Source organism: Pundamilia nyererei, unplaced genomic scaffold, assembly GCF_000239375.1.
Source record: "Pundamilia nyererei isolate P.nyererei 1_Seehausen unplaced genomic scaffold, PunNye1.0 scaffold00014, whole genome shotgun sequence".
NCBI classification, from domain to species: Eukaryota; Metazoa; Chordata; class Actinopteri; order Cichliformes; family Cichlidae; genus Pundamilia; species Pundamilia nyererei.
This window is the reverse complement of record NW_005187415.1, coordinates 2,665,935-2,689,382: the sequence shown is the minus strand read 5'-3', so window position 1 is coordinate 2,689,382 and position 23,448 is coordinate 2,665,935. Positions and strand designations below refer to the sequence as shown.

At 42.7% G+C, this 23,448-nt stretch overlaps 1 protein-coding gene across 3 annotated transcripts in view; it reads right to left on the bottom strand.

Annotated features, from left to right (window-relative positions):
• Nucleotides 1-23,448, bottom strand: part of strip2 (striatin interacting protein 2) — a 28,110-nt gene extending 4,662 nt beyond the window's left edge. Inside the window, exons 1-17 of one of the 3 annotated variants that reach the window (XM_013908784.1) lie at nucleotides 23,141-23,448; nucleotides 17,955-18,024; nucleotides 13,494-13,568; nucleotides 11,539-11,673; nucleotides 11,186-11,306; nucleotides 10,043-10,111; nucleotides 9,251-9,357; nucleotides 9,003-9,130; nucleotides 7,715-7,903; nucleotides 7,302-7,352; nucleotides 3,946-4,178; nucleotides 3,239-3,304; nucleotides 3,087-3,150; nucleotides 2,733-2,804; nucleotides 1,510-1,584; nucleotides 1,098-1,195; nucleotides 194-320 (exon numbers count right to left, since the gene is read on the bottom strand). In XM_013908784.1, coding sequence (XP_013764238.1) covers nucleotides 194-320; nucleotides 1,098-1,195; nucleotides 1,510-1,584; nucleotides 2,733-2,804; nucleotides 3,087-3,150; nucleotides 3,239-3,304; nucleotides 3,946-4,178; nucleotides 7,302-7,352; nucleotides 7,715-7,903; nucleotides 9,003-9,130; nucleotides 9,251-9,357; nucleotides 10,043-10,111; nucleotides 11,186-11,306; nucleotides 11,539-11,673; nucleotides 13,494-13,568; nucleotides 17,955-18,024; nucleotides 23,141-23,251 — 1,791 coding nt within the window. In that variant the 5' untranslated portion in view covers nucleotides 23,252-23,448. The remainder of the gene's footprint in view (nucleotides 1-193; nucleotides 321-1,097; nucleotides 1,196-1,509; nucleotides 1,585-2,732; nucleotides 2,805-3,086; nucleotides 3,151-3,238; nucleotides 3,305-3,945; nucleotides 4,179-7,301; nucleotides 7,353-7,714; nucleotides 7,904-9,002; nucleotides 9,131-9,250; nucleotides 9,358-10,042; nucleotides 10,112-11,185; nucleotides 11,307-11,538; nucleotides 11,674-13,493; nucleotides 13,569-17,954; nucleotides 18,025-23,140) is intronic. The other 2 variants (XM_005725163.1, XM_013908785.1) reach the window with 2 other exon arrangements.

Below are 23,448 nucleotides of genomic sequence, written 5' to 3'. Positions count from 1 at the left end.
GGGGGGGAGGAGGATGAAATGGAGAAAGTGATGGCACACTTGACTGATTAATCAGGCGGAGGACTGGGGAGGTTACAGTGGGGGAGGTGTATGGATTTTATCAGGGTAGAGAGGTGACATGTAAGAGGAGGAAAAGTAAGTTAAGGTGTATGTAGGAGGGCACAGTGAAGGTGTCTGTGTGTGTGTGTGTAACCTGATAGATATGGTTGAGTTTGAAGTGCTTGAGGAGCAGGAGCAGCAGAGCAGAGATGGCCTTGACGATGATTTCCTTGTGCCGGTTAACATCGATTCCCAGCTTCATGCTCTGCAGGACGGTGATACTAAAAGAAACACACGCTGTAACTGTAAGGCCTTTGGGTCTTTAACAGTATAATCACTTCTCTGACAAAGTGACAGGCACAGAAGGAGATCGAATAAGATTTATTTTGGGCTTTTTAAAAAACTTTTTTTTTAGCCAGGACAGAACTGGAAGACGCGCAGGAAACAAACTGGGGCAGACTTGAACCCAGGCACCCTGTATGGCCTTCTGATGGCTCTGCTGCCAGCTCAGGCAGGTGAGCGAGTGCGTAGTTTCAAAACATGCTCACCAAAAAAAAAAAAAAGAAATGGATTTCAGCCATGAAAATATCAGACATCTTTCTTTTTTCTGAGTGGGTGTTTTTGCATCAGGAAAACTGTCTCTCCTTTCATTGGCGTGTCAGCGAATCTAAAACAGAGCCATCCTACAGACCACGAACAACCCACAAGTAGTGCATTTCCACCAGTGCTAACAGCCAAGAAAATCCATAAGAAAAGCAGGCTGTTTTTTTTTCTTGCCAAGTGATTAGACAAAAATAAAAATAAATCGTACATAAACAGCAGTGCAAAGATGCTCCCGAGAGAATTTCTTTCTTTTTATTCCACACTGCATCTTTTTTTAATTATCACTGAGCATTATTAGCAAAAGTGTGTTTACTCTTCAAAACTGTCTCATCTAAATATGGCTCTAGATATCTACAGCATCATGACAAAATAAAGAAAAAAAAAAACAGCAGCACGGGTAGGGGAAAGAAAAGAAAGACAGTCAAGGATCCCAGCAGTCTTTCTGCAGTACTTACGGCATCTCCTCAGGCAGCACATCAGCCAGGATGTTGATGGAGTCCGTTTTGGCTTTGGAGGTCGGAGCTGCTGCGAGCAGTAGCTTCAGGAGGGCAATCTGATGCAAAAAAGAACACAAAAATAGAGGAATAATAACAGGCTAATCATTCAAGTTTCTACAGTACCCTCTTAAAAATCTTGTAAGCTTTTTTGTCCTCCACAAAACACATTTCATATGAGATAATGTGCAATAATTTAATGCTAGCTAAAAAAAAAAGAAGCACGAAGTGCTATCAGAAATATGATTGAAACCAGTACAGAGACAGTTGCTAACCACTGAGACTCTGTGTTAGACTATTAAAGATTTAATGAGCTGGTTTTATTAAACAAAGATCAATAACTCCGGTGAGAATTTAATCATTAATCACTCACCACATACTGTGACAGGTTGGGAAGCATTCCCAGGTACAGCATCTCTGCTGCTGTGTCCTCCACTTCCTCTTCACCCTGGGAGATAACACGTGCATACAGTGGAAAGTCAACACTGAGTGCTCAATATGGCAACATTTGAATCTTTCTTCCAAATTTAAGTTCAAACACCTGAACAAAGGCAGATATAAGCTCAACACTGACAGAATTGGGGAAATTAGAGCCAATCACATGATGTGATCACAGCCAATCGATCGAGTTAATGTTGCTGAACCAGACCTATATTCACGTTCATGCTCAAGTTTGACATCAGCCACTGTATTTCACACAGTTCTAATGTTACCGCGCTGACAACATCTGTCCACAGGCAGAACAATGTCTTTGTATTGGTGAGAATTAACAGATCTCTGGATCACATGATTCCTTCTTGCAGCCATTGTGGTCCTACTGGCTTCACCTGCCCTGGAGATGCTCCAAAAACCGGCATTGTTTTGGCTTTTTGGTTGTTTTAACTTTTTGCGTTGATTTTTTTTGGGACCATAACTTAACCTACATAAGCATTGAACATGGGGTTAAATACTTTGCAGTTATGTGAATTAGATCTATGCAGTATCACGCATATATATATTTCCGGTATATATAGATATATTTTTCATTTATGTTCACCTGCTGTCACAAGCTGTGGGTAGTGACTGACGGGATAAGGTCATGGACACTAGCAGCATGAATCACATTCACAGGTGTTTGTTATCACCCGCAGAGTTTGGGTGAGGACCTCAGACATTTAGGATGCAACCTTCTGCTGGGAAGCCTGGGGTCCTATGATTCATGTACTGTATATGTCAAGTAAACGCCCGCGGCAGTCACTGGAACACGTCGGATACACGGAGGCTCCAACAACACTGGAGCAGAGATGTTGCCGTGGCACCAGCACGGTATCAGGCAGGTGGTTTACGGCTGTAGCTGATCAGTGGACAGAGATCTGAAGGACCGCTTATGCCAACTGTGCAAGATGCAGTTCTAAACCTTAAATATGTATAGCTGGCAAAGAGTTTGGCTTGATGGGAATGGTACTTTCTTCATTTTTAATGTATTTGTGAGGTTACTGTGTCTGGTGCATAAGCCTAATAAGTCTGAAATCAGGCGTGCTTGGAGAAATTATTACAGTTGTGCCTGCTCCCTGTAATACATTCTATATTATACACAAGTCTGGTAGGATTGCTGACCAGAGTCAGTGGACACTGCTGCAGCTCCTCTTCCCTTTTGATCTGCACTTCAGCAATGGACATGTACTTATGCTGGAGAAAAAAACAAAAACATATGAGAATAATTGTTAATTAGCATCGTCGGCTGACACCCAGAGCTGTGTGATTAAGCATATCAGTCTGTTCTATGAAGACGTTATGGATTTTTCAGTGGGAGGCCAATTTCAAGGGGATTCAACAGTGTGGGAGTATTGATTAACGGAGACTATATCCACAAGGAAGTGGATAAGGGCATCTAGAAATGTGAATTTGTGTAAGAATGACTTACTAAGTCAAAAACATAGAAAATAATCCCACAGTAATTCCCACACTCACCTGTTTAAGAGTCTTGACACTCTCATGGATGGGTCTGGGTAAGCCCACCAGGGTTTCTGTGTCACTGTAAAGTAACGAACAGCACTCGAATGAAGAAGTCGGCAAAAACTGAATGAATACAGATATTTAACAGTCTTAGATGAAGTACCTACTTCCCCAGAGTAAAACCGATGAACTTGTTCCTACTCGTCTCGAGGAAGTGCTCGATGTCTTTCTCCCTGAAGACACAGGAGCAGACTTAAGCGAGATTTAAGCCACAAATATGTGCGCACACACCCACATAAACGCACACAACACAAGGTCACAGCGTACTGCATCAGCTCCCTCTCAAATCTCATCGGGCACACGGTGTGCTGCTGCTGCTCTCTGTGAGAAGGGTTAAGAACCTCCTACTGATCAGAGTCTAATCACCATTGTGTGATGCAGCGCTCTGACAAAAGAAAAAACACACAGTAACGAGAGCGCCCAGTGACACGGCTCAGTTAAACAAAAGGCTTTAACTGATGCACTGCTATAACGTGTTTGTCTTCTCTGAGATGTATTATTCAACAGCAGCCCCCTGCAGAGACACCCAGGCTCCTGTCTGAAATACACAGATGGAGAGCATATTGTTGGACGTTGGCGAGGAGAGAAATCTGGAGGAGGTTGTGTTTAAGATCTACTTTTAACTTCTCGAAACCAGGGTGGGAAACAGACACCACCTTCCCGTCATGTCCCAGCTGAAGTTTCCTGTACCCCAGTGGTCACCGTGGTAACAAACCAACCAATCCTTTGGAACCTTTGTAGAATAAAACGTCATATCATGAACAACTTTCTGACTTTTAGGAATACAGATTGCAACAACATTTTTTTTATTAACCTGACTTTAGGGGCCCAAGGAAGACCTTTGGGGAAGTTGACCCTCTCTGTCGGTGGTCTTAGAGGAGGTGGCGGTGGTGGCGGTTGGATGATGACGTCGCGGTCCAGAGGGTCTACCTCACCCTCAATACCACTGTCCGTGTCCTCAGGGTCCTCCTCTTCGTCCCGGGCGTCGTCGTTCTTAAAGGGGTCTCGCTCGTTGTACGTGTCCAAGCTGTCCTGCTTGACCAGGGGCTGGGAGACAGAGGGGAGAGGAGGGGAAGGAGGTCAGATATGCACCTACTGTGCAACCAAGGAGTTAGCAGCTCGTCCAAATTTTTAAGACATAATAAATTTCAGTTTTCACTGCAAAACCAAGAAGTGATTGAAAATCCACCATATAAACTTTACCTGTGAGTTTATCAGCTTTAAGCACCTTTTTCTCTGCAAATGTATATAAAATCATGCAAAAGGAATTAAAGTGCTTCTATCTAGACTGCAGGAAGCAGTGCGCCAGATACCATTTTTACTCCATAAGACGATGTGTTTTAATTAAAGTGCAAAAAAATTCACACGCATACTAAAAACTACACACTTTCAGCTCAAGCGTTCCATATGTGGTTATTAGTTGGACCTATAGTATATAATTTATAGCAATGCAGCCTCAGTGTGAGGACTCTTCAGGGACAGCTGAAGCAAACCTGCTGCAGGAGGAGTATTAAAGAAAGCTGCTGACGGAGGTATTTGTGAGGCACCACATACTGGTCACACTGAAAACACACAGCCATAAAAAAGTGTGTAAGTGTACCTCAATGGGAAATACATCTTATACTGTTCTAAAGGATAGCAGAGGAGAAGATTGACTCCACTATTATGCATCATATCACCTTAGCACAGAGGCTAATTACGACCCAAGTGAAGCTGAAGTCAATACATGTTGAGATTTACATGTCACAGTTACAATAATGAGAATGACAAATGTGCACAGCTTCTTAACAGCAAAACAAACCGCAATATATCTGCACACACCCACACAGACCTGTGAAGTGGTCTAATTACACAGGAATGAATACACCTGTGTGGGTGGATGTGTATATGTGTGTGACTTAAATATGAAGCTGTATACAGGAGGCTAGCTTTAGGGATCTCCACCTCTATTGCTCACTTAATATCAAATTTCATTATTTTGAGGCAGTGATAGCCTTCCTCTTAACCTTTAAATAGAAAGAGGGTGGCAGCTTCCCCTTGAAGCTAAACGAAAGTAATTGACATCATTCCATATTAAATGTAGCGTTATAGCATCTGCAAACACCTTTAAAGCTCACTAATTAACACACATTAGAAGCAGTAATAGCAGTCTTTTTGACGTTTGGAGGGAACTATGTTTGTTTTATCAAAATACTACTATCAAATACTGATACTATACTAATACGCAAAGCTAAGCTAACTGTTTCTTTGGGCTTTTTGGTCATTGATATTTAAGCTGTCAACCAGCACCCCTAAAGCAAATTATTGAGGTTTAGAGCTAAGGTATGTTTAATAATAATAAAAAGTCTATAAAAAAACCTTATAGGAGGATATTTATTTGTTTTTTAACATTAGCTTAGAGTTGGGTTAGCTGTTTAATTGCACGTCATGCTACACCAGACCTGGAGGCATTCGGCCCTTTGCATTATTATTTACTTCTGAATCCTATTTTTCCTTTAACCTCACTGAGGCCGGTCAGGCACAGGCAGTTTGTCTCATTTTAGCCACCAAACACTCTTTGATAAAGTCCCCTGCTACATGAAGTCCAGTTGCCTTCACCTCAAGAGCGTGAGACTGAAATAAGCTGGATGGCTGGAAACCTACACAGACACATGTTTATTATGCTTTAAGTCTTTATGCTAAGCTAACAGATATTCCGCATAAAAAACTGAAGCAACAGATTTCTTGAAATGTTCTTTTAACTCTCTTAGGTTACTGTGTCCTGTCAAAAACCTGTGAAACAAATGTGATATATTGAAGAAAGACTTCCACAACACCACAAGCAGCATGTCTGATTGAACTTACCACACACCACACATCTGAAGAAACGGGTAAAAACGCAAGCGGCAGTCTTAAAAAGACAGTGTTCATATTGAACTCTTAAGTGCCAAACACACACATACACACACACACACACACACAAAGCATCGTTGTTTTCTACTTCTACAATGAATGATTGTGGTAAGAGTGCAAGCATCAGGCATGAGTCAGCGTTCGGGGCATTAGTTGAGCTACTGGAGTTGATGTACAGTATTGGTGTATCAGTGGTAGCGCTAATGCTAAGTGAGCACTAATAGTGAGTGTATGGTGGGAGGGAGGGAGTGGGAAGAGGGAGAGGAGAAGGTGAGACTGTGTCATGAGCCATTCTCTATGGAAAAGCCATTCTCTGCTATGTGGGAGGTAGAGCTAGTGGTTTTTTCTACCAGGGTTAGGGGGCAACTGCTTTTAATGCCATCCATTTAAGAGAGAGGTCAACTGAAACCTACAATACAGCACCTGCAGAAGTAAAACTACAGTAGCGGTGAGCTCAATTCACCTCCTCAATGAATGCATTTTAAAGACATTGACCCCTAGTCCACACTCTACGGTGCAAGGTGATTTTTGAGACCAAACCCAGTAGCAATGTGATGAAAACTACAAGGGAGATGCTCCTACTGTTGATGTCTGAAGTGAGCTTTCTTTATGGGACTGCTCCAGCGCCAGTGATTACAGCCAGCAAGTCAGCCCTGTCCCTCAAACCCTGCCGCCCCAGGAGGAAGAGGAGGAAGAAAGAGTAACGAAAAGAGGGGAAAATAGTGGAATATGAGCACAAATAAAAGAGGGGAGAAGACTAAATGGAAAAGCAAAGCAGGGGAAGGGAATGAGGGACACTTGGAGGATTAAAACAGAAGCATGCAAAAATGATTAAAATAACAGGAGACTTAAAGGAAAGCAAAAGAAATACACACATGTGCATGAAGCTGGAAACAATTAAATGGAGTATTAGAAATTAGGCAGAATGTAAGGCTGCACCAAAACCATCTATAACATCAGAATTTTGCCAATCCATTATCTATTCAAACACTAAAGAGTTTGCCCAGTGGATAACTTCAAACTCCAATTTAAATCAGGTAAATTATCTGACAAGTGCAGTGCATCCGGTCGGGACTGGATGAGTTTTAAATGGCAACAGTTAGGACACGTAGAGGAGAAAAGTAAACGCAGGTAGAAGGAGAAAAAGGAAGCCAAAGAGGCAGAGAGAGGAGATTTTGCACGGGGCGGGTTGCAGGGATGTGGGAGAGGAGTGCAAAAAGTCTAGCTCAGTGCAGAAAGAAAATGCAGGAGAATAAGAGGGAACTTGTGGGTAAAGACCTGCTTCTTGGGAAAAGGACTGTCTCCTTCCAAGCTATCAACAAAGGCACTCTGTGGGGACACAAGGAAGGAAGAGGGGCAATTAAAGAGGAAGCCTGTCCAGTCAAACCTTGTAGTATTAAAAAAAATAGAGAGGCTGGGATTCTCAAAGCTGTCCGAGCACCAAGATCATCTGTGGTCACTGACTTACAGCAGGGAACTGATGATGTTGGAACTTTTGGAAAAAGGTGACCCAGCAAAGAGTTAGAGTGTGAGAGTCTACTAGGGTAGATAGATGAAACTGATCAACATTACATTAGTTTGTATTAATAACAGCATGCCAGCAATATACACTAAAGTGACACTGTCACCTAAACGTTGTCTAAATGGATTTAGCTTCAGTGTGAGATCCGTGTGTGCTTGAGGGCTAGTACCCTGCGGCTGCGGCGGCCTCTCTTCTGCTGCTGTTGCTGTTCGATGAGCTCCATGGCGGAGGCCGGGGGCGAGGCTGCTCTCATGGCCCTGACCACCTTGATGCTGTCCTCTGGCAGTGGGGGCAGGTTGAGACGCTCCCGGTGTCGCACCTTCATCTCCTGGAGCTCCTCAAAACCTCCCAAAGTAAACTGGAAGACAGAAAAGACCCAGGTATACAATGATTCATTTGTTATCAAACATTAGCAACTAAGTTTAAGTAATGTCTATTAACAGCGGAATAAATTTTGTAAACAATAATGTGTATGTGTTAGTCCCCATAGGGAAATAACTCTTCTGCATTTAACCCATTCACCCAGTGGGCAGCCACCAGTACAGCGCCCAGGGAGCAGTGTGCAGGGACGGTACCTTGCTCAGGGTAGCCGTTCAGTGGATTCGAACCCCCGACCTTCCCATCATGGGGCAATATTAGCCTGTTTGACTTCCCCCCCAATCAACCAATCACATGGCAGCAACTCAGTGTATTTAGTCATGTAGACGTGGTCATCACAACCTGCTGGAGTTCAAACTGAGCACCAGAATGGTGAGGAAAGACAATCCAAGTGGCTGAACCTGGCATGGTGTTAGTGTCAGATGGGCTGTGTATATTTCAGATTTTCCACATCATAGCCATCTGACAATTGTATTAAAAAAAAGGAAACTATCCAATGATTGGCAGTTCTCTGGGAGAAAATGCCTTGTTGACGCCAGGGTCAGAATCTGGTGTAAACAACATAAAAGCATGAATCCATCCTGCCTTGTATCAACCGTTCTGGCTGCTGCTGGTGTAATACTGTGGACACTTTCTTGGCACACTTTGGGCCCCGCAGTGGCAATTTTGTATCATTTAAACGTCACAGCCTACAAGACACAGTACTGTTTTTGACCTTGTCATGCCTTTATGGCCACAGTGTACCCATCCTCTGACTGCTGCTTCCAGCAGCATAAAACCAGATGTCAATGCAACAGAGTAGCAAATTTACAGCGACTGTGCGATGCCATCATGTCAATATGGACCAAAATCTCTGGGGAATATTTCCAGCACCTTGTTGAATCTATGCCACAAACTATTAAGACAGCTAAGAAAGCAAAATAAGGCCCAACCAGGTACCAGGAAGGTCTAAATAATGAAGTGGGCACTGAGTGTTTGTGAAACTTGTTTTATTTAAAAAAACAAAAAAAAAATGCAGACATTGACAGAAATAGATTTATTTGCATTACATGCAACAACCATGACTGTAACACACTGACCAGTATTGTTTTCCACAGCAGCAGTAGTACTTTCTTCATGGGGAAGTGTGGCGCGTTCATGCTGCAGAACTTGGTCACCATGGTGAAAAGCAGTAGAGCAAAGGGCTCTCCGTTGTAAAGAGGAGAAGCTGGAGGGGGGTGTCAAAGGCAATGTTTTTAAATGGAATAAAATGACATGCAGCATGAAAGCCAATGAAAAGATATACTCATGCAACTTCAAAATACTGAATAAACACACACGCACACACCGAGCTCATTCTTGAAGGTCTCTCTGGCTGCTATCCACTCAGGTCGGTCGTCTTCTGTTTGCACTCTAATGGTTTCCACCATCAAGTACATGATGCTCAGTAAGACTCTGCGAGAAAAAGAAACATCCAAAGAACTCATCATGGACACATTGAGGTTATGTGTGCATTTGTCTGTGTGTGGCATGCATTTAACTGCTGCCCTGACCAGATACAATGGCCCTAAATGGCCTATAAGTACAAGAATCATTGATATAACAGAGGAAATTATAAGCAAGTAGCGCTTGGTTTTGCAAATTGCTCGTGCATTTAGGAGAAAATAATCTCCGAGCTCTGGCTGGATAATGCAGCCATTCCCTCGTAATTATCTGATGCAATACAGGTGGTGTTTTGTACATTAAATGCTTTGTTCGCTCAACAAAGCTTCTCGCTCGGTTCAAAAGGACTAGAATGGCTTTCGGTTCTGCGGCAGTAATTAAGGGCAAATCCACTCGTCTAGCTTGTAATTATTTGTAAGTGTTCATCTAGGGAACGCACAGACGGCGCTACTGTATGTGTGTGAATCGTATGATTTCATGTGTTTGTGTGTAAGGCCTGTTGTGTTAAAAAAAATCAATTTCATTAGGCAGAAGTAGAGTGAAAATGAATGTGAGGACAACAGTCAGCGAATACAATTACATTTTGCAGATTAGGCCAGATGGCATGAAGTTAAGCACTTTGGTTATTTTTAAACGGTATTTATTGGCCTCCTGATCTGAAGCAGACAGGAAGTTGAATCGGTTTTATGCTGCTTACCTGAGCTCTGTGCTGTCTGCAAGAGAGATGGCAGGCTTCCTCACCGCACTGCTGCACGCCTGGCTGTTGCTGCGGGAACAAACGCTACATGATTTTAGTGGATTATCTGAACGTGGCAAGCCAGTCTCTGAATACATCGCAGGTGAGACTACCTGTACCTGTATGATTAACACTTCATCATGTTTTTCCTGCTCGTCTTGCTGAAACCGCCCTGCTCTGCAGCTCTATGCAACTTGAAGATGCCTCGCAGCAGCTTATGTAACAACAAAGCAGCACTGAAGCCCAACTGAGGCTGACACCAGCAGCAGCAAAGCTGGCTTGAAGGAGCCTTTGTCACGCCACGTTCCCATTGAAGGGGTCTGTTGATTACAGGCGGCGCGCTACCTATAGTCTCTCCTCAGCAGCCTTTTGTGTGTCTCTGCCTCTCTGAAGTAATGAAGAACAGAGGTGTAGTGCTATGTATCCAGTTACAATGCGCTCCCAGTATCATTACATTTGTATATGACCATGTAACTAAAGTGGCAAGTTTGCATACATTAGTCATCTTTAACTGACCACATCATCAAATGATGGACTGGATTTATGATTAGATCACAGCCATCTGTCTGTTCAGCTTCAGCTTCATCTCTGCCTGGCTGACCATCTTCATCAGCCTCTGCATATTCCTCACTTCTCTCTCTCTGTTTTCTCTCTGATCCCCAGGGAATGCTAGCCCCTCTCTCCCTTACTTATTCTGAGTTAGACTAAGACGTGAACTTGTATTTGTGTTTACAAGGCAATTACTTTTTCACACAAGACGAGGTTGGCATTTTCACTCAATTAATGATATCATCATTTACAAAACTGCATTTTGTATTTACTAGTTTATATTTGTCTAATGTTAAAAACTGATGATCTGAAACATGTAAGAGTAATTAAACAGTCGGATTCCCCTGGTCTGCACTCATTCTAAGTCAACCCGCCGGGGGCGCCCCAGCGAAGGGGACCCAAACGGGCATTGCAGCTGAGGCGATCCACAAGAAGGGCGAGGAGGGCGATGGAGCATCTACTCCCCCAGGATTGCTTCGCAACCCAGCCTGGAAACATCCCTGCAGCACTGCATAAAGAACAATGTTACATTTATAACCAGGGTGTGTTACTCACTCTATCTCCATGCTAAGCAGCTCCAGCAGTGCTGTGAAGATGCCCATGTCGTACAGCAGGAAAATGTTGTGCCTGGACCAGTGGAGGACATCCACCTCTGTGTCACACTCATCAAACACTCCTGGAGAAACAAGGCGAGAAGTGATGACTATTCGAAGCAAATGATGGCAGAATAGCAGTGACCGGTGTAAATAATGAAATCATTCTATTTCAGGTGCTGTGCATTCTGGCTCACTGTCACGACCTTGTTGAAGACTTAGCCATGGTTAATATTAACAGCAAGACATGTGCGTTTCCTCTAAAACCTAAATGTCTGCTGTGAAAAAGGCTTGTATTTTGTGTAGCCCACACACCCTGAGCCAGGTAGAGGATGGCCCTGGCCACCTTCAGCCTCTTGTCCCTGTCCGTCACCTCCAGCGCGTCCAGCAGCCTCATTACATACGCCCTCTGCTCCTCCACCGTCAGCTCGATCCACCGCCTGCCTCGAGCTGCAGAAAGGACACAGAAACAAAAGGTTCAAGGTTGCAGTCAGATAAAAAAAAAAAAAATTTTCTGTGCCTTAGAGAACTCCGAGTGTATCTGTGTCGACTTTTTCAAAGTTTTGATGCACTTTGCAGCATTTTTTAATGCGAGTGGAGGAAAAAGTGAGGAAAAAGTGAGGAAAAGAAACTTGAAAACAATCTGAATCTACAGGGAAGTTAATTTTTCAAAATAACAAGAATAAATAATTTTATAATAATGACACAGTCCTCGTACCTTGGTTTGCTACGGTCAAGGAATGATGCAGTTGCTACGTGCTGCACTAAAGCCGTTTCCTATAGTAACATGGATGTCGTAAACCCAGGATTCTCATTGGCTGTTGCACAAACGAGGTACTTATCATTTCCTGTTCTCGTTAGGAGTTTTCTTCATCACAGTGGATTACATATCAAACAATTAAGATGTGATTAAAGTGCAAATTTCCAGCTTTAATTTTACTGCACTGTGCCGTGCATGCAATTAATTAAGCTAACTGCAAAAGTAGCTGTTAGTTCTGCCATCTGGGAATCCATTATATTCAGATATTTTGGCAGACTTGTATGTTGTGGCTCACTGCATTAGCTTTGGAGATAGCTGAAAGCAATGAGGAGAAACCTGATGTATGCTTTAAAAAAACACTACTTTTAAGACTAGCAAAAACTAAGTCTGAGTGCACCTCAAACAACTACAAAAACAGCAGCACTGCAGAAATGTCTCAGTCTCTAGCAAGGACTATGGGATTTATTTCCTCCCATCTTCTACTCTTAGACTCTTCAGTTGATTAGACAGGCAGTGATAAGCATTAAGGAGTAAAGCATCCTCACTGATCTCTTTCAACTTAACACATCTCACTTGTGCAAGGAAAACACACAAAAAACGTTCTAATTTCAGCACACATCACAAAAAACGTTTTTTTTAAACAGCAAAGACCATCAATTAGACGTGCCTTGATAATAACTGTAATTCATGAGAGTGACTGGGAGGGTAGCAGCATAAAACATTGATGAGCTCTCACATGCTACACTAACACGTCCACAAAAAGGACGAGTCAAACAGGAAACCGCACATATAAACACTAATGGAAAGACAGTGATGCAAACAGGCAGCTCTGTCCTCTGTTCCTCCATAAAACAGTGAAGCTCTCATCTAATTCTGCTATTCATCATCACACAGCATGGAGGGAAAGTGACAGACGGCGAGGACCACTCACTTCTGATTCAAACTGTCTACAAAGGGCGCCTCGACACCGTCTCTGCAGGACTTGATGTAACGCCCTAAACCTAAAAATAATACCTCCCTCAATACAGAAAACCCGACTTTGTCACAATAAAATAAATCAAGAAGAAAGTTTTTCTTCTTGCTCAACAGGAAAAACGTAATTTAATACAATTTTCCACACAAAAGCAGATAAAGCAACACCGTATTAAAGCTCGATACTGTCAGGCTGATAATAACGCCGACGTACAGACTGGAAAAGCCACTTTGTTCTCGATAACCAAACGTTAATCACATGCTTTAAGGGTGGCCCCTTCAATCTGTAGGGATATCAATTCTTTGAACAGCTTAAAAGAGCAGAGCTTTGATGTGTCTGCTCACCCTCGCCTCACCTCACCGGTCAGGTTGTAAACCACAGCAGCTCATTGAACACGTCGCTTTTACAGCCTTTAGTGTGCAAGTGCAATCTTGTAATTCTGGAACTTGAAGGGACACACACACACACACACACACACGCGCACACACACACGCACACACACGCACACACACACGCACACACACACACACACACTACCATGGCTTCTGAAGTCCTCCTCGAAGTAGTCTCTGTTGAGGGCAAACTCTGGCTCTTCTGTGTAACTGTAGAGCTCTGTGGACACAACAGGATACAATCAGGGATGAAATAAATACTATAACCCACTCAGTAATGGAAAACCAATTTCCAGTTAATTCTAGAGCTTGAGAAGCAATTTAAACCCGCTAATAATTCCCCAAGAGTAAGAGAATGAAAAGAATACATCAGAAGAAAGATGAGCCTCCTAGCAGAGGATTCGAAATCCTACAGCGCCTTGTTCTCGAATCAAAAGATTTTGAGAAAACCTGACCTCTGACCTTGACTTTAAGGTTGAGCTCACCGAGATTCAAACTCGCCCGAGATCTTTAGTAGATATACCTATGGTATCAACTTGAAGCTCCTACGTCAACTTGCTCTTAAGTTATCACATTCACAAACTTGCGTGCGTCCATGCTGCCGGCCCGGTGAACTGACGACAGTACCCCATCAGGCTTTTAAAGTTAAGGGCTAAAAATGAAATGCTCAAATCCAGCACTCCCTAAACTGCATTGTGCAGTGTTGAAGCTGTTCAATATTGTAATGCAACTGGGATGTTTTTGTGGCATCTGCTCCAAAAGGCTTGGATAAATCAAACCATGCTGTGGTATTTCAATCAGCAGTTGTCCAGATGAATTATTCCGTAGTATCCCAAGAGTCCTAGATTTCCTTGATAGAAAAGAAATTCACATTTTACTGATTTTCAGAAGGTTTTTGAGTCTGTCTGGCCTAATGCAGACTTGTATAAGCTCTAACTAAATAAATGTATTTACTGTTAACATTGGAGACAAAGAATTAATTGAAGACGTGTTTATCATAAGTCTGAATTCATTTCCGGCTTCATATAATGTACATATAAATAAATGTGATGATAAGATGTCCCTCCATTATAGACCAGTACAGTCACACCCAGAGACGTGCGTCTGACAGGTTTGTAAAGAGCTAGGGATGGATCTGAATGAGAGTCCAACAGACACTGCATTTTTTCGTGGTTTTTACTTAATGAATTACACACAGTCTGGATGACTGTGGATGTACAATGTGAGCATCAGAATGGGGAAGAAAGGTGATTTAAGTGACTTTGAATGTGGATGATGAGCTGGTCTGAGTATTTCAGAAACTGCTGATCTAATGGGATTTTCACACACAACCATCTCTCGGGTTTACAGAGATTGGCTTGAAAAAGAGAAAATATCCAGTGAGCGGCTGTTCTCTGGAAGAAAATGCATTGTTGATGCAAGAGGTCAGAGGAGGAATGTCAGACTGTTTTGAACTGATAGGAAAGCAACAGTGACTCAGATAATTAATCAATACAAACAAAGTATGCAGAAGAGCATCTCTGAACACATGGAACCTTGAAGCAGATGAGCTACAGCAGGAGACCATACCAGGTGTCACTCCTTTCATCTAAGAAGACACTAAAATTACCATAGGCTCAACAATATTGGACAACAGAAGACTGAAAAAAACACTCAAATTCTACTACGATATTTGGATGTAGAGTCAAAATTTGTCATGAATCTGATAGGATCCATCATGCCTTATGTCAATGGTTCAGGCTTATGGTGATGGCGGTGTGGGCATTTAAATGTCACTCAATAGAAAAGAGCACAGTGAGGATGTGGTGGTGAAAGTGCAACATCTTGTTGAATTGACGCCACTAAGAATTAAGTCCATTAAGTCCAAGGTGTAACTAATAAAGTAGCACATTACTCAGTAACCACAGCTGTATGCATGTAAATAAGGATTTATGCAGATCCACTAACAAGCATGCAAAAATTCAGATTTTTTTCTTAAAATCACTCTGCATCTATCTCTCTAAACAACCTTCATTCCAAAGCCCTGCAAAACCAAGAGCATCACAACAACAGTGCTGTGCAAACACCGATTAAAATAACCCAAATAACAATGCAGTGCAAAGAAAACGTATTCCGCAATCTACTAAAAGCCAAAGAGATTATGAATTGGCAAAATATCCGTCCGCCCACGCTCGACGGGTGAGGTCAAGACACAGATAGACCTCCATCTACAGCGAAAAACAACAAATTTAACTCGGAAATCCCAGATTTTTTACAGAGCTTAAGGGCCTTTCAATATTATAGCGACACTTATAATAAGACACCTACATCAAGACCAGCAGAATGAAATAGGACGACTTTGCAGCCCACTATGCACAACACAAAAAGCACACATGCACATGACAAACTGTAAATGCTGCATATAATTAAGGAGATGAATTATTTTCTGCCGTAAGTTATAATATAATAATGAAAATTCAGGTTTGTATGTATGCATCCCCTTCACATTCACATTATTGTAACCGTATGATGTTTATTATATGCTCTGATGCTTTGAGCAGCTGTCCTCTTCGGTCTGTTTCATGCGCAGTCTAAAGATCCGTCACACAGTCACGCGTCTCCTCCTGTTCTCGGAGCAGTCGTCATTCCCTTACCCCGAGGAGCTGTCGGCAGAAAGCCGCGGTGACTGTCTTGCCCGTTTGTGTGTGACTAACCTTTTTGGCAAATCAGCTGCCGTTTGCCATCTACCAGGTGGACCATCATTCTGACTTCAAATCGACACACTTATTCAACGTTTCTCTCAGCACACCAGTCGGATCGGAGAAAATAAATAATATGCTCTCTAAATAATCTTTTTGTACTCGGCCCTGAAAGGAACATTATTAACCAAGCTCCAAGTCAAGTACAGGCTGTTACCACCTTACACAGATGCTGCAGTTCTGAATGAATAATCAGTGTTAATGATTAGTGTTAGTCATTTTTTCTGTGCGTGGCAAAAAAAAAAAAAAAAAATACCAGCACGCACCAAAAGATTTTTGTTCTGCGCCTTCATCGCTGTTCTCGCCGACTCTCTTTGTTTGCATGTGTAACATAAAACAGCTGAAAGGATCCTGAGGAATGTGGATGTTTGATTTATTTTTCAAATCAATGGCACATTCTCGTTCCTATGCTAAGTAGAAACAGGGGTGTCACCGTAGGAATTCTGTGGGCGAAGAGCTCTGTCATGCATAACAAGCAGACATAGATCTTTGATCTGCAGTCATGAGAAAGTTTTCACAGCAGTCTATACAGTCCACACTCACTGCTTCCATAAGAATTAGGAGAAAAAGTAGCAGCCAGGTCCTGCTATTCAACACTAGATTTGCAAAGTTGCATCTGAACAAATCGGTTGCAGCTGACAGCTGCCCCTCCCTGATCCTGGTTCTGCTGGAAGTTTCTTCCTGTTAAAAGGGAGTTTTACCTTCCCACTGTCACCAAAGTACTTACTCAGAGGTGGTTGTCTCACGGCTGGGGTTTTCTCTGTATCATTGTAGGGTGTTTGCCTTACAACATAAAGTGTTTGAGGTGACATTTGACTGTAATAGACACAGCACCATGTTTGATGGAAAGCACACGCAGCATATTAGGGTAAACATCTGATACCAACTATAAAGCATGGTGGTGAAGGGGTGATGATTTGGGTTTGTTTTGCAGCCACAGGACCTGGGTACCTTGCAGACAGATCAACCGCAAAGTCCTCTGTATAGGTTGGTTTGGGCTTAAAAATTGGGGGATATTTTCTTGGCATATCTTGGATCTCTTAGTACCGACAAAGTATCTTTTAAATGTGAAAGCATATTCCAATATTGTTTAGCCATGTTCTGATGTTCTGCGCCATGTCACAAAGCTCAGATCATCTCAAACTTGTATTCTAAACATAACTGTACTCAAATGGCCTTCACATTTGAGTCCATATCTGAGTCAAATGTGAGGCTATCTGTCTGACAGCTAAAGCTTGGCTAAAATTGAGAAATACAGCAGGATAATGTTCCAAAACAATCCAGCAAATCTACAAAGGGAAAGGCTGAAAAAGAAAAGAAAAGAATCAAAGAATGACTGCAGTGGCCCGGTCAAAACCTCAATTCGACTGAAATGCTGCAGTGGGACCCTAAGAGAGCTTTGTATAAATGAACGTCAGTGACTCTTAATCAACAGAAGCAACGGTGTAAAGAAGAGTGAGCCAAAATTCCTCCCCAATGGAGAATATTTATTATGCACAGACTAGATGCACAGCACTGCATCGAGCCCTGTGAAAATGTTCCTTTTTCACATGACTGTAAGTCTGCTCTGGCAGCTTTTCGACTGACAGGTGTCCCAACACAGATTGTCAATCGAGTCGCTGATCTGCACCTGCATCGTGTTTTCGCTTTTGGTGGCTGTTAAAGTAATTTTATTGGAATCGTTTGACGAGTAATATGGCCCGCTGTGTGGTACTGACCATCCAGATGGCTGTGCTCCATTTTTGATGGGTGAAACTTCGCACCTGTCATTCAAATACGGCCACAAAAGCGCAGCGGTGGTCAAAATGGTCATTCTGAGGCTTCGAATACAAAGTCCAAAGCCAACGGATGACGGTCTGTGGTCTTACCAGAGAGCTCAGCAGTCAGTGTGTCCGTGTCGCCGTACTCAAACTCCAGGTTTGGAGACTCCATGGAGCTCTGCAAGAGCAAAACACACATTAGCATACATAATGTAGCTGAATTCAGTTAATCACAGTTTCCCCAAACGCCCACAGACATTGAAATAGATGCAAAAACATACTGTGGGATATTTACATATCCCAACACCTACAATTACTATGTACTCTGTTTGCACTCACATCCATACACACATCACCCACACACACACCATGGCTTTTTACTGGTGGCTGTTTTTTCAGGCAGTGCTGATTAGTCATTTACATCTTTCCTCTGAGATCCTCTTACGCAGAGCCACTCACTCATGGCTACAGGTGCTCTCTATGGACGCACACAGCTACTGCTTTAATCAGCCTAATTGAACAGTCAGAGAAGGCTTTCCCTAGCCAGCACCAGAACAAGAGGAAAGAGAAGGCACAGGAGTCAACATGCCCCCACCCCCATATCAAAGCAGATTATCCACTGTATCCAGGAAAAGGTCTCTCTAAGCTCTGACATTAGCCTCACCCTGTGATTTATAAATACCCACGAGACAGGCTGCACACATTTTCCATGTTTCACGCAATCGCAACACTCAAAATCTGTGAGCGTGTGAACAGTATGTGATCCACGCACCCGCGCACACACACAGTCATATTTAGAGCGTAACCTTAGGGCAAGACAACTGAAAAATGTAACTTTGTCCGAGATCTCGCCAAACTAACAACACCCCCAGCAGCCTCAGACTCTTTTGTCTAGCTAGCTTACTGACCAAGACAGACCTAATAAATTATGAATGCATTTTATGAAGCCTTTCTCAAGATCTAAACAAGTAAAACCAAAGTTGGGAGGGTAAGCATGTAATCGCACGCACACAACAGAGGGAGATGGGCAGATAAGCTCGCAGAAAGGCCTGCAGTCACTGTCCTTTTGAAACAAATTCATTTGCAGGGAAACAGGATGCACAGTACACATAATGACACCTTACTAACTTGCACCAAGACACACTGCACAGTAAGTAGCATGCAGCCATACAGAGAGGCTTTTAAAACCTTGTAAGGGTAGGAACAAAGTGGTGAAAGGGTTGTGCTTGATAATAACGTGAAGTGAAATTTCTCTACAGGGATTATAAAAGATTCATGTTATGCTAATGAGAATTAAGAAACGCTCCTGGCAGCACTTAGCTTCAGGCTAAGGGTGTGAGCCGTGTTTAACCCTGTGCAAACCGCCCTGGGGACCGGTCCAGGACTGTAAATAAGGATCTGCTCTCTGAGTCAGGCATCCTGGTTAAATAACTGTGTGCTGCCATGTCTCCTATAAATACCTGCTGCAACCAAGTCAGCAGGAAGTAGAATATGCAGGACATCAGATGGCAGTTTGTTTATGACCGAGAGCCTGAGCAACACAATTTGATGTCATTACTGCATTTATAAACCAGGAAATGAAAACCACTTGGGAGTCAGAATGATTGAAGGAAAATGCTTATCGTGACCCTTAAAGCAGCAGAAGGGAGGCTCTGCAGTGTTTATCCTTGGCTGTCTGTTTTTGAAGGGGGCGGGTGAACCAAAGCTAGGGGGATGTTGGTGACAGTGGTAAGGGTTTTATTTTCCAGGGACAGTTATGAAAACGAGCCATATCGTCATTTTAGACGGATTAACACTTGCCGGGGAGGAATTACGGCACTCACAGTAATTTACAGAGTCATCTACACCTTGAGTATTAATGTCTTCACATTACCACACTCTGGTTAGTGTATGTGAGAAAGCGCTTTACACACAGACAAGCCCACATGATAAAACATACACAACAGAAAGCCCAGGAGAGCAGAGGACAGAAATTAGTGTCATCACAAGACCCTAACTAGAGCTCGGCCAAAAGTAAAGAATAGATGGGAGAAATGAGTGTTGCTGTTGCACATTTTGTCCACCAGGGGGCAACTTCCCTATTTCAAACATATGTTTGGAAGGTAAAGGAGTAATCTTTGACAATGAAATCATTGTTTTTTAAGGTCCAAGATAATTAAAGAATCCAAAGACTTATAAATAAATGCACATAACAAATATTAGAGAAGTATGTTTATGTTTTTTGTGTCTGAAAGCAGAAAAAAACATTGGCCGAAATATCGAATTTTCGTCAATTATCGGCATGGTATTCGTCTTAAAACTCCCATGTCTATTAGGCTCTAAATCTAACTTATAGCTTTAAGGTAAGTAATGCTGGTACTAGTACCAACAACAACATTTCTGATAGTGTGACATTCCTACTTTGGACTTGTTCTTATTTTTGGTCTTCTCTTTAACTTCATGCATTACAAACACATGTTTCAGAACAAACAATTTTGTCAGGCAACTTTTATCAAGTGAACTTCATCTGATTAGTAGCTACTATAATATTACAGCTAAAACCATCCTTTATTAACATTATTCATCATTAATAATTAAACAATGCATAAAATTCCAAGGATTACTAGTTTTCTTAGTCGATTAGTTTTATGCAGAAGACTAAACAAAAATTCAAGAACAACCCAAACTGTTTAGCTTACACTGAAAATTGTGTGACCATGCAAGAGCCCACTCCTGAAAGTAAAAGTGATTGAGGCGACGTGTTTTCAAGGCCTTTAACACTTTCACTTAGGCTTAATTAGCCTTGATAAATTACTTAAATAGATTATATTACTGAGTCTCTTAGTCCCTCAGTCCTCCATTGGCATCCCTGAAACTGAAGTTAACTCCTCTGCCCAAACCGAAATGACATGTCTCTTTATGTTTCTCTTTAATTCTCATGCCTCTCCTCTCTCTTCTTCGTCTGCTGCTACTCTTACATTTCTCCTTACAATTACCCAGTCTCTCTCTTCCACTCCTTCATTTTTCCCCATTCACTCTCGTTTACCATTCCTCTTCTCTTTGCCGCCAGCTGATAACCAAAATTGCCACGGCTCCAAACTGAACTGGCACGGCTCCTGTGTTTGCACGCTCTACACCGCATCAGCGTGCAAACACCGGGCGCAGTGTCAAGGCTGAACGCCCCCTCTCCTACCAACATATGCCAACATGGACAACCGATGACCACTCCAGCCAGCAAGACAAAGTCACGTACACGACTGAGTAAGGTTTGAGATTCCTGGTTCAACTGTAGAGGCCAGGGAACCTCATTTATTCACCCCCAACCCCCTATCCCACAATCCATTGACCGTATGATGAATATGCTCTAGTTCCCCCAAAAAACATTCAGCGTCCTCTTTCAAAGCACTCTGAATGGTTTCGGCTTCAACGCACTCTGAGTAACATCTCTTATGTATCTGGACCGAGTAACCCCACCAATGAAGCCCATCATCTAGTAATTTTTTCATGAGGAGGATGAATTATAGCTGCTGAGCACTGAGGGAGCCTTAACAACAAGCCTCGCCAGTCAAGTTTAGAAATAGCGGAGGAGATTACAGTTTACAGGTCCATATTACAGAAGGTGACTCCCATAAGCAGTCTACGGTGGCTCTAAACACTCTTTAAACCACAGAAAATATGCTTATACACCGGACCTATGGGACCGCCTCAGTCTGTTTTATCAAAAAAAGGATACTGCAATGATGTAAAAAAAAAAAAAAAAGATTTATTGGCTGATTCCAATGTACACCCAGCAGTTCAAACACAAACTCACTGGATTTGCAGGTACAAATTCTTAGACAGTAAAAAGGCTCTAATATCAACATATTACTCAATATTCTATTTACATACACTTGCTAGCTACTTCATTAAGTATACCTGTTCAACAGCTTGTTTATGCAAATAACTAATCATCCAGTTATGTGGCAACAAGTCAATACATTTAGGCATGTAGATGCAGTCAAGTCGGCCTGCGGAAATTCAAACTGAGCATCAGAATGGGGGAAGAAAGGTGATAATCTACTGGGATTTCTCCGATGGCAAGACTGCTTCAAGCTGAAAGGAAGGCAACGGTAGCTCAAATGATCACTTGTTACAACCAATATGTGCAGGAGAGCATCTTTGCTGCTGAAGCAGCAGAAGAGCACAATGGGTCCCACTCCTTCCGGTTAAGAAGAGGAAACTGAGGGTACAATTTGCACAAGCTCACTAAAATCAGGCAGAAGATTGGAAAAAAACAAACATTGCCTGGTTGGATGAGTCTCGATTTGCAACAGGATCGATATTTGGTGCAAATGACATGAAAGCATTGATCCACCCTGACGTGTAGCAATAATTCAGAAGGCAATTATGGTCTAATAGTGTAGGGAGATAATTTATTGATTCACTTTGAGTTAAAATACAATCTCATTTATATAAAACGCATTACAAATTTAAACTTTCTAACTCACAACGTTTACGCTGACTACATATTTTCATCATTTGTGCCTCTCTGTTTTTATCAGTTTACATTAGACGATAACAGCCTCCAGAGCTAGCTAGAAGGCAGAGGAGGGCACCTGCTGGTGATATGTATGGGACTGGAAACAACTGTACATTTAGTGGGACTGTAGCATCCAAATTAGGTCTCTGACGCGCCCCAAGCATTCATATGTATCCCAAACAATTCTAAATTTATAACAGGCCAGCATCGGCTTATTATTGTGCCACCAGTATATCACTCATACTGTAGTTCAAACCTCAAAGATTTTAAATTTGCACATGTTTTATTGTCTGGCAGCCACTTTTATTTCAGTTTCCAAGAAAGCGTACTAAACCAAATCCTTCCTTTCACAAAGATACCAAATAAAACCAATAAATGCTCATCTGAGGGGCAGGCGGACTGCCAAAAACCGATCCGATTCTCTGATTGATTAAATGGAGGATGCACTCCAGATGCCATAAGGACACCACGAGGACATAAATATGATATGCAGTTACGTTCGGTGGTCCTGGGAGCAGCAGTCACATTTCACCACCTGCAGTCCCCCACGCTGCGCACCGCTGTAGGATGACCGCTGGGTTATTTATAGGAGCCGCTGCCAAAATAACACCTCGCCGTCTGCCCGCATGCATGCTCTGGAGCAAAGACGACGACTCGCTGCATGGAAAGGACATTCAGCTGATCTGAAAGCTTCCCAGCAACAACACACACATACACACACGTACGCACACACAGCCGTCCAGTGCGCTCCTGTACCAGGAGCTGTGGGAGCCCGCTGTGCTGTACTTGAATTTACCTCGGACTCCTTCTGCTGATCCTTGAACACATCTTTCCCTTTCGGCCTCTGTCTGTCGCCGTTATCGTTAAGGTTATTAATGATAGGTACCTCCATGTCCTCCGTCTGCATCTTTCACGGTCGGCTCCGCTCACTTCCTCCTCCGCGGATAGTGCATACCGGTCCGGTGGACAGCTCAAGACTGCACCGCGTCAGGAGGGGGGGACCGACTCCGGAGAGCCAAGTTGAGGATCTCCTCCTCCTCCTTCTGCTGCTGTTGCGACTCCCCCCCCCCGATATGTTTGATTCGCTGTCCCTGCTCGAACCGA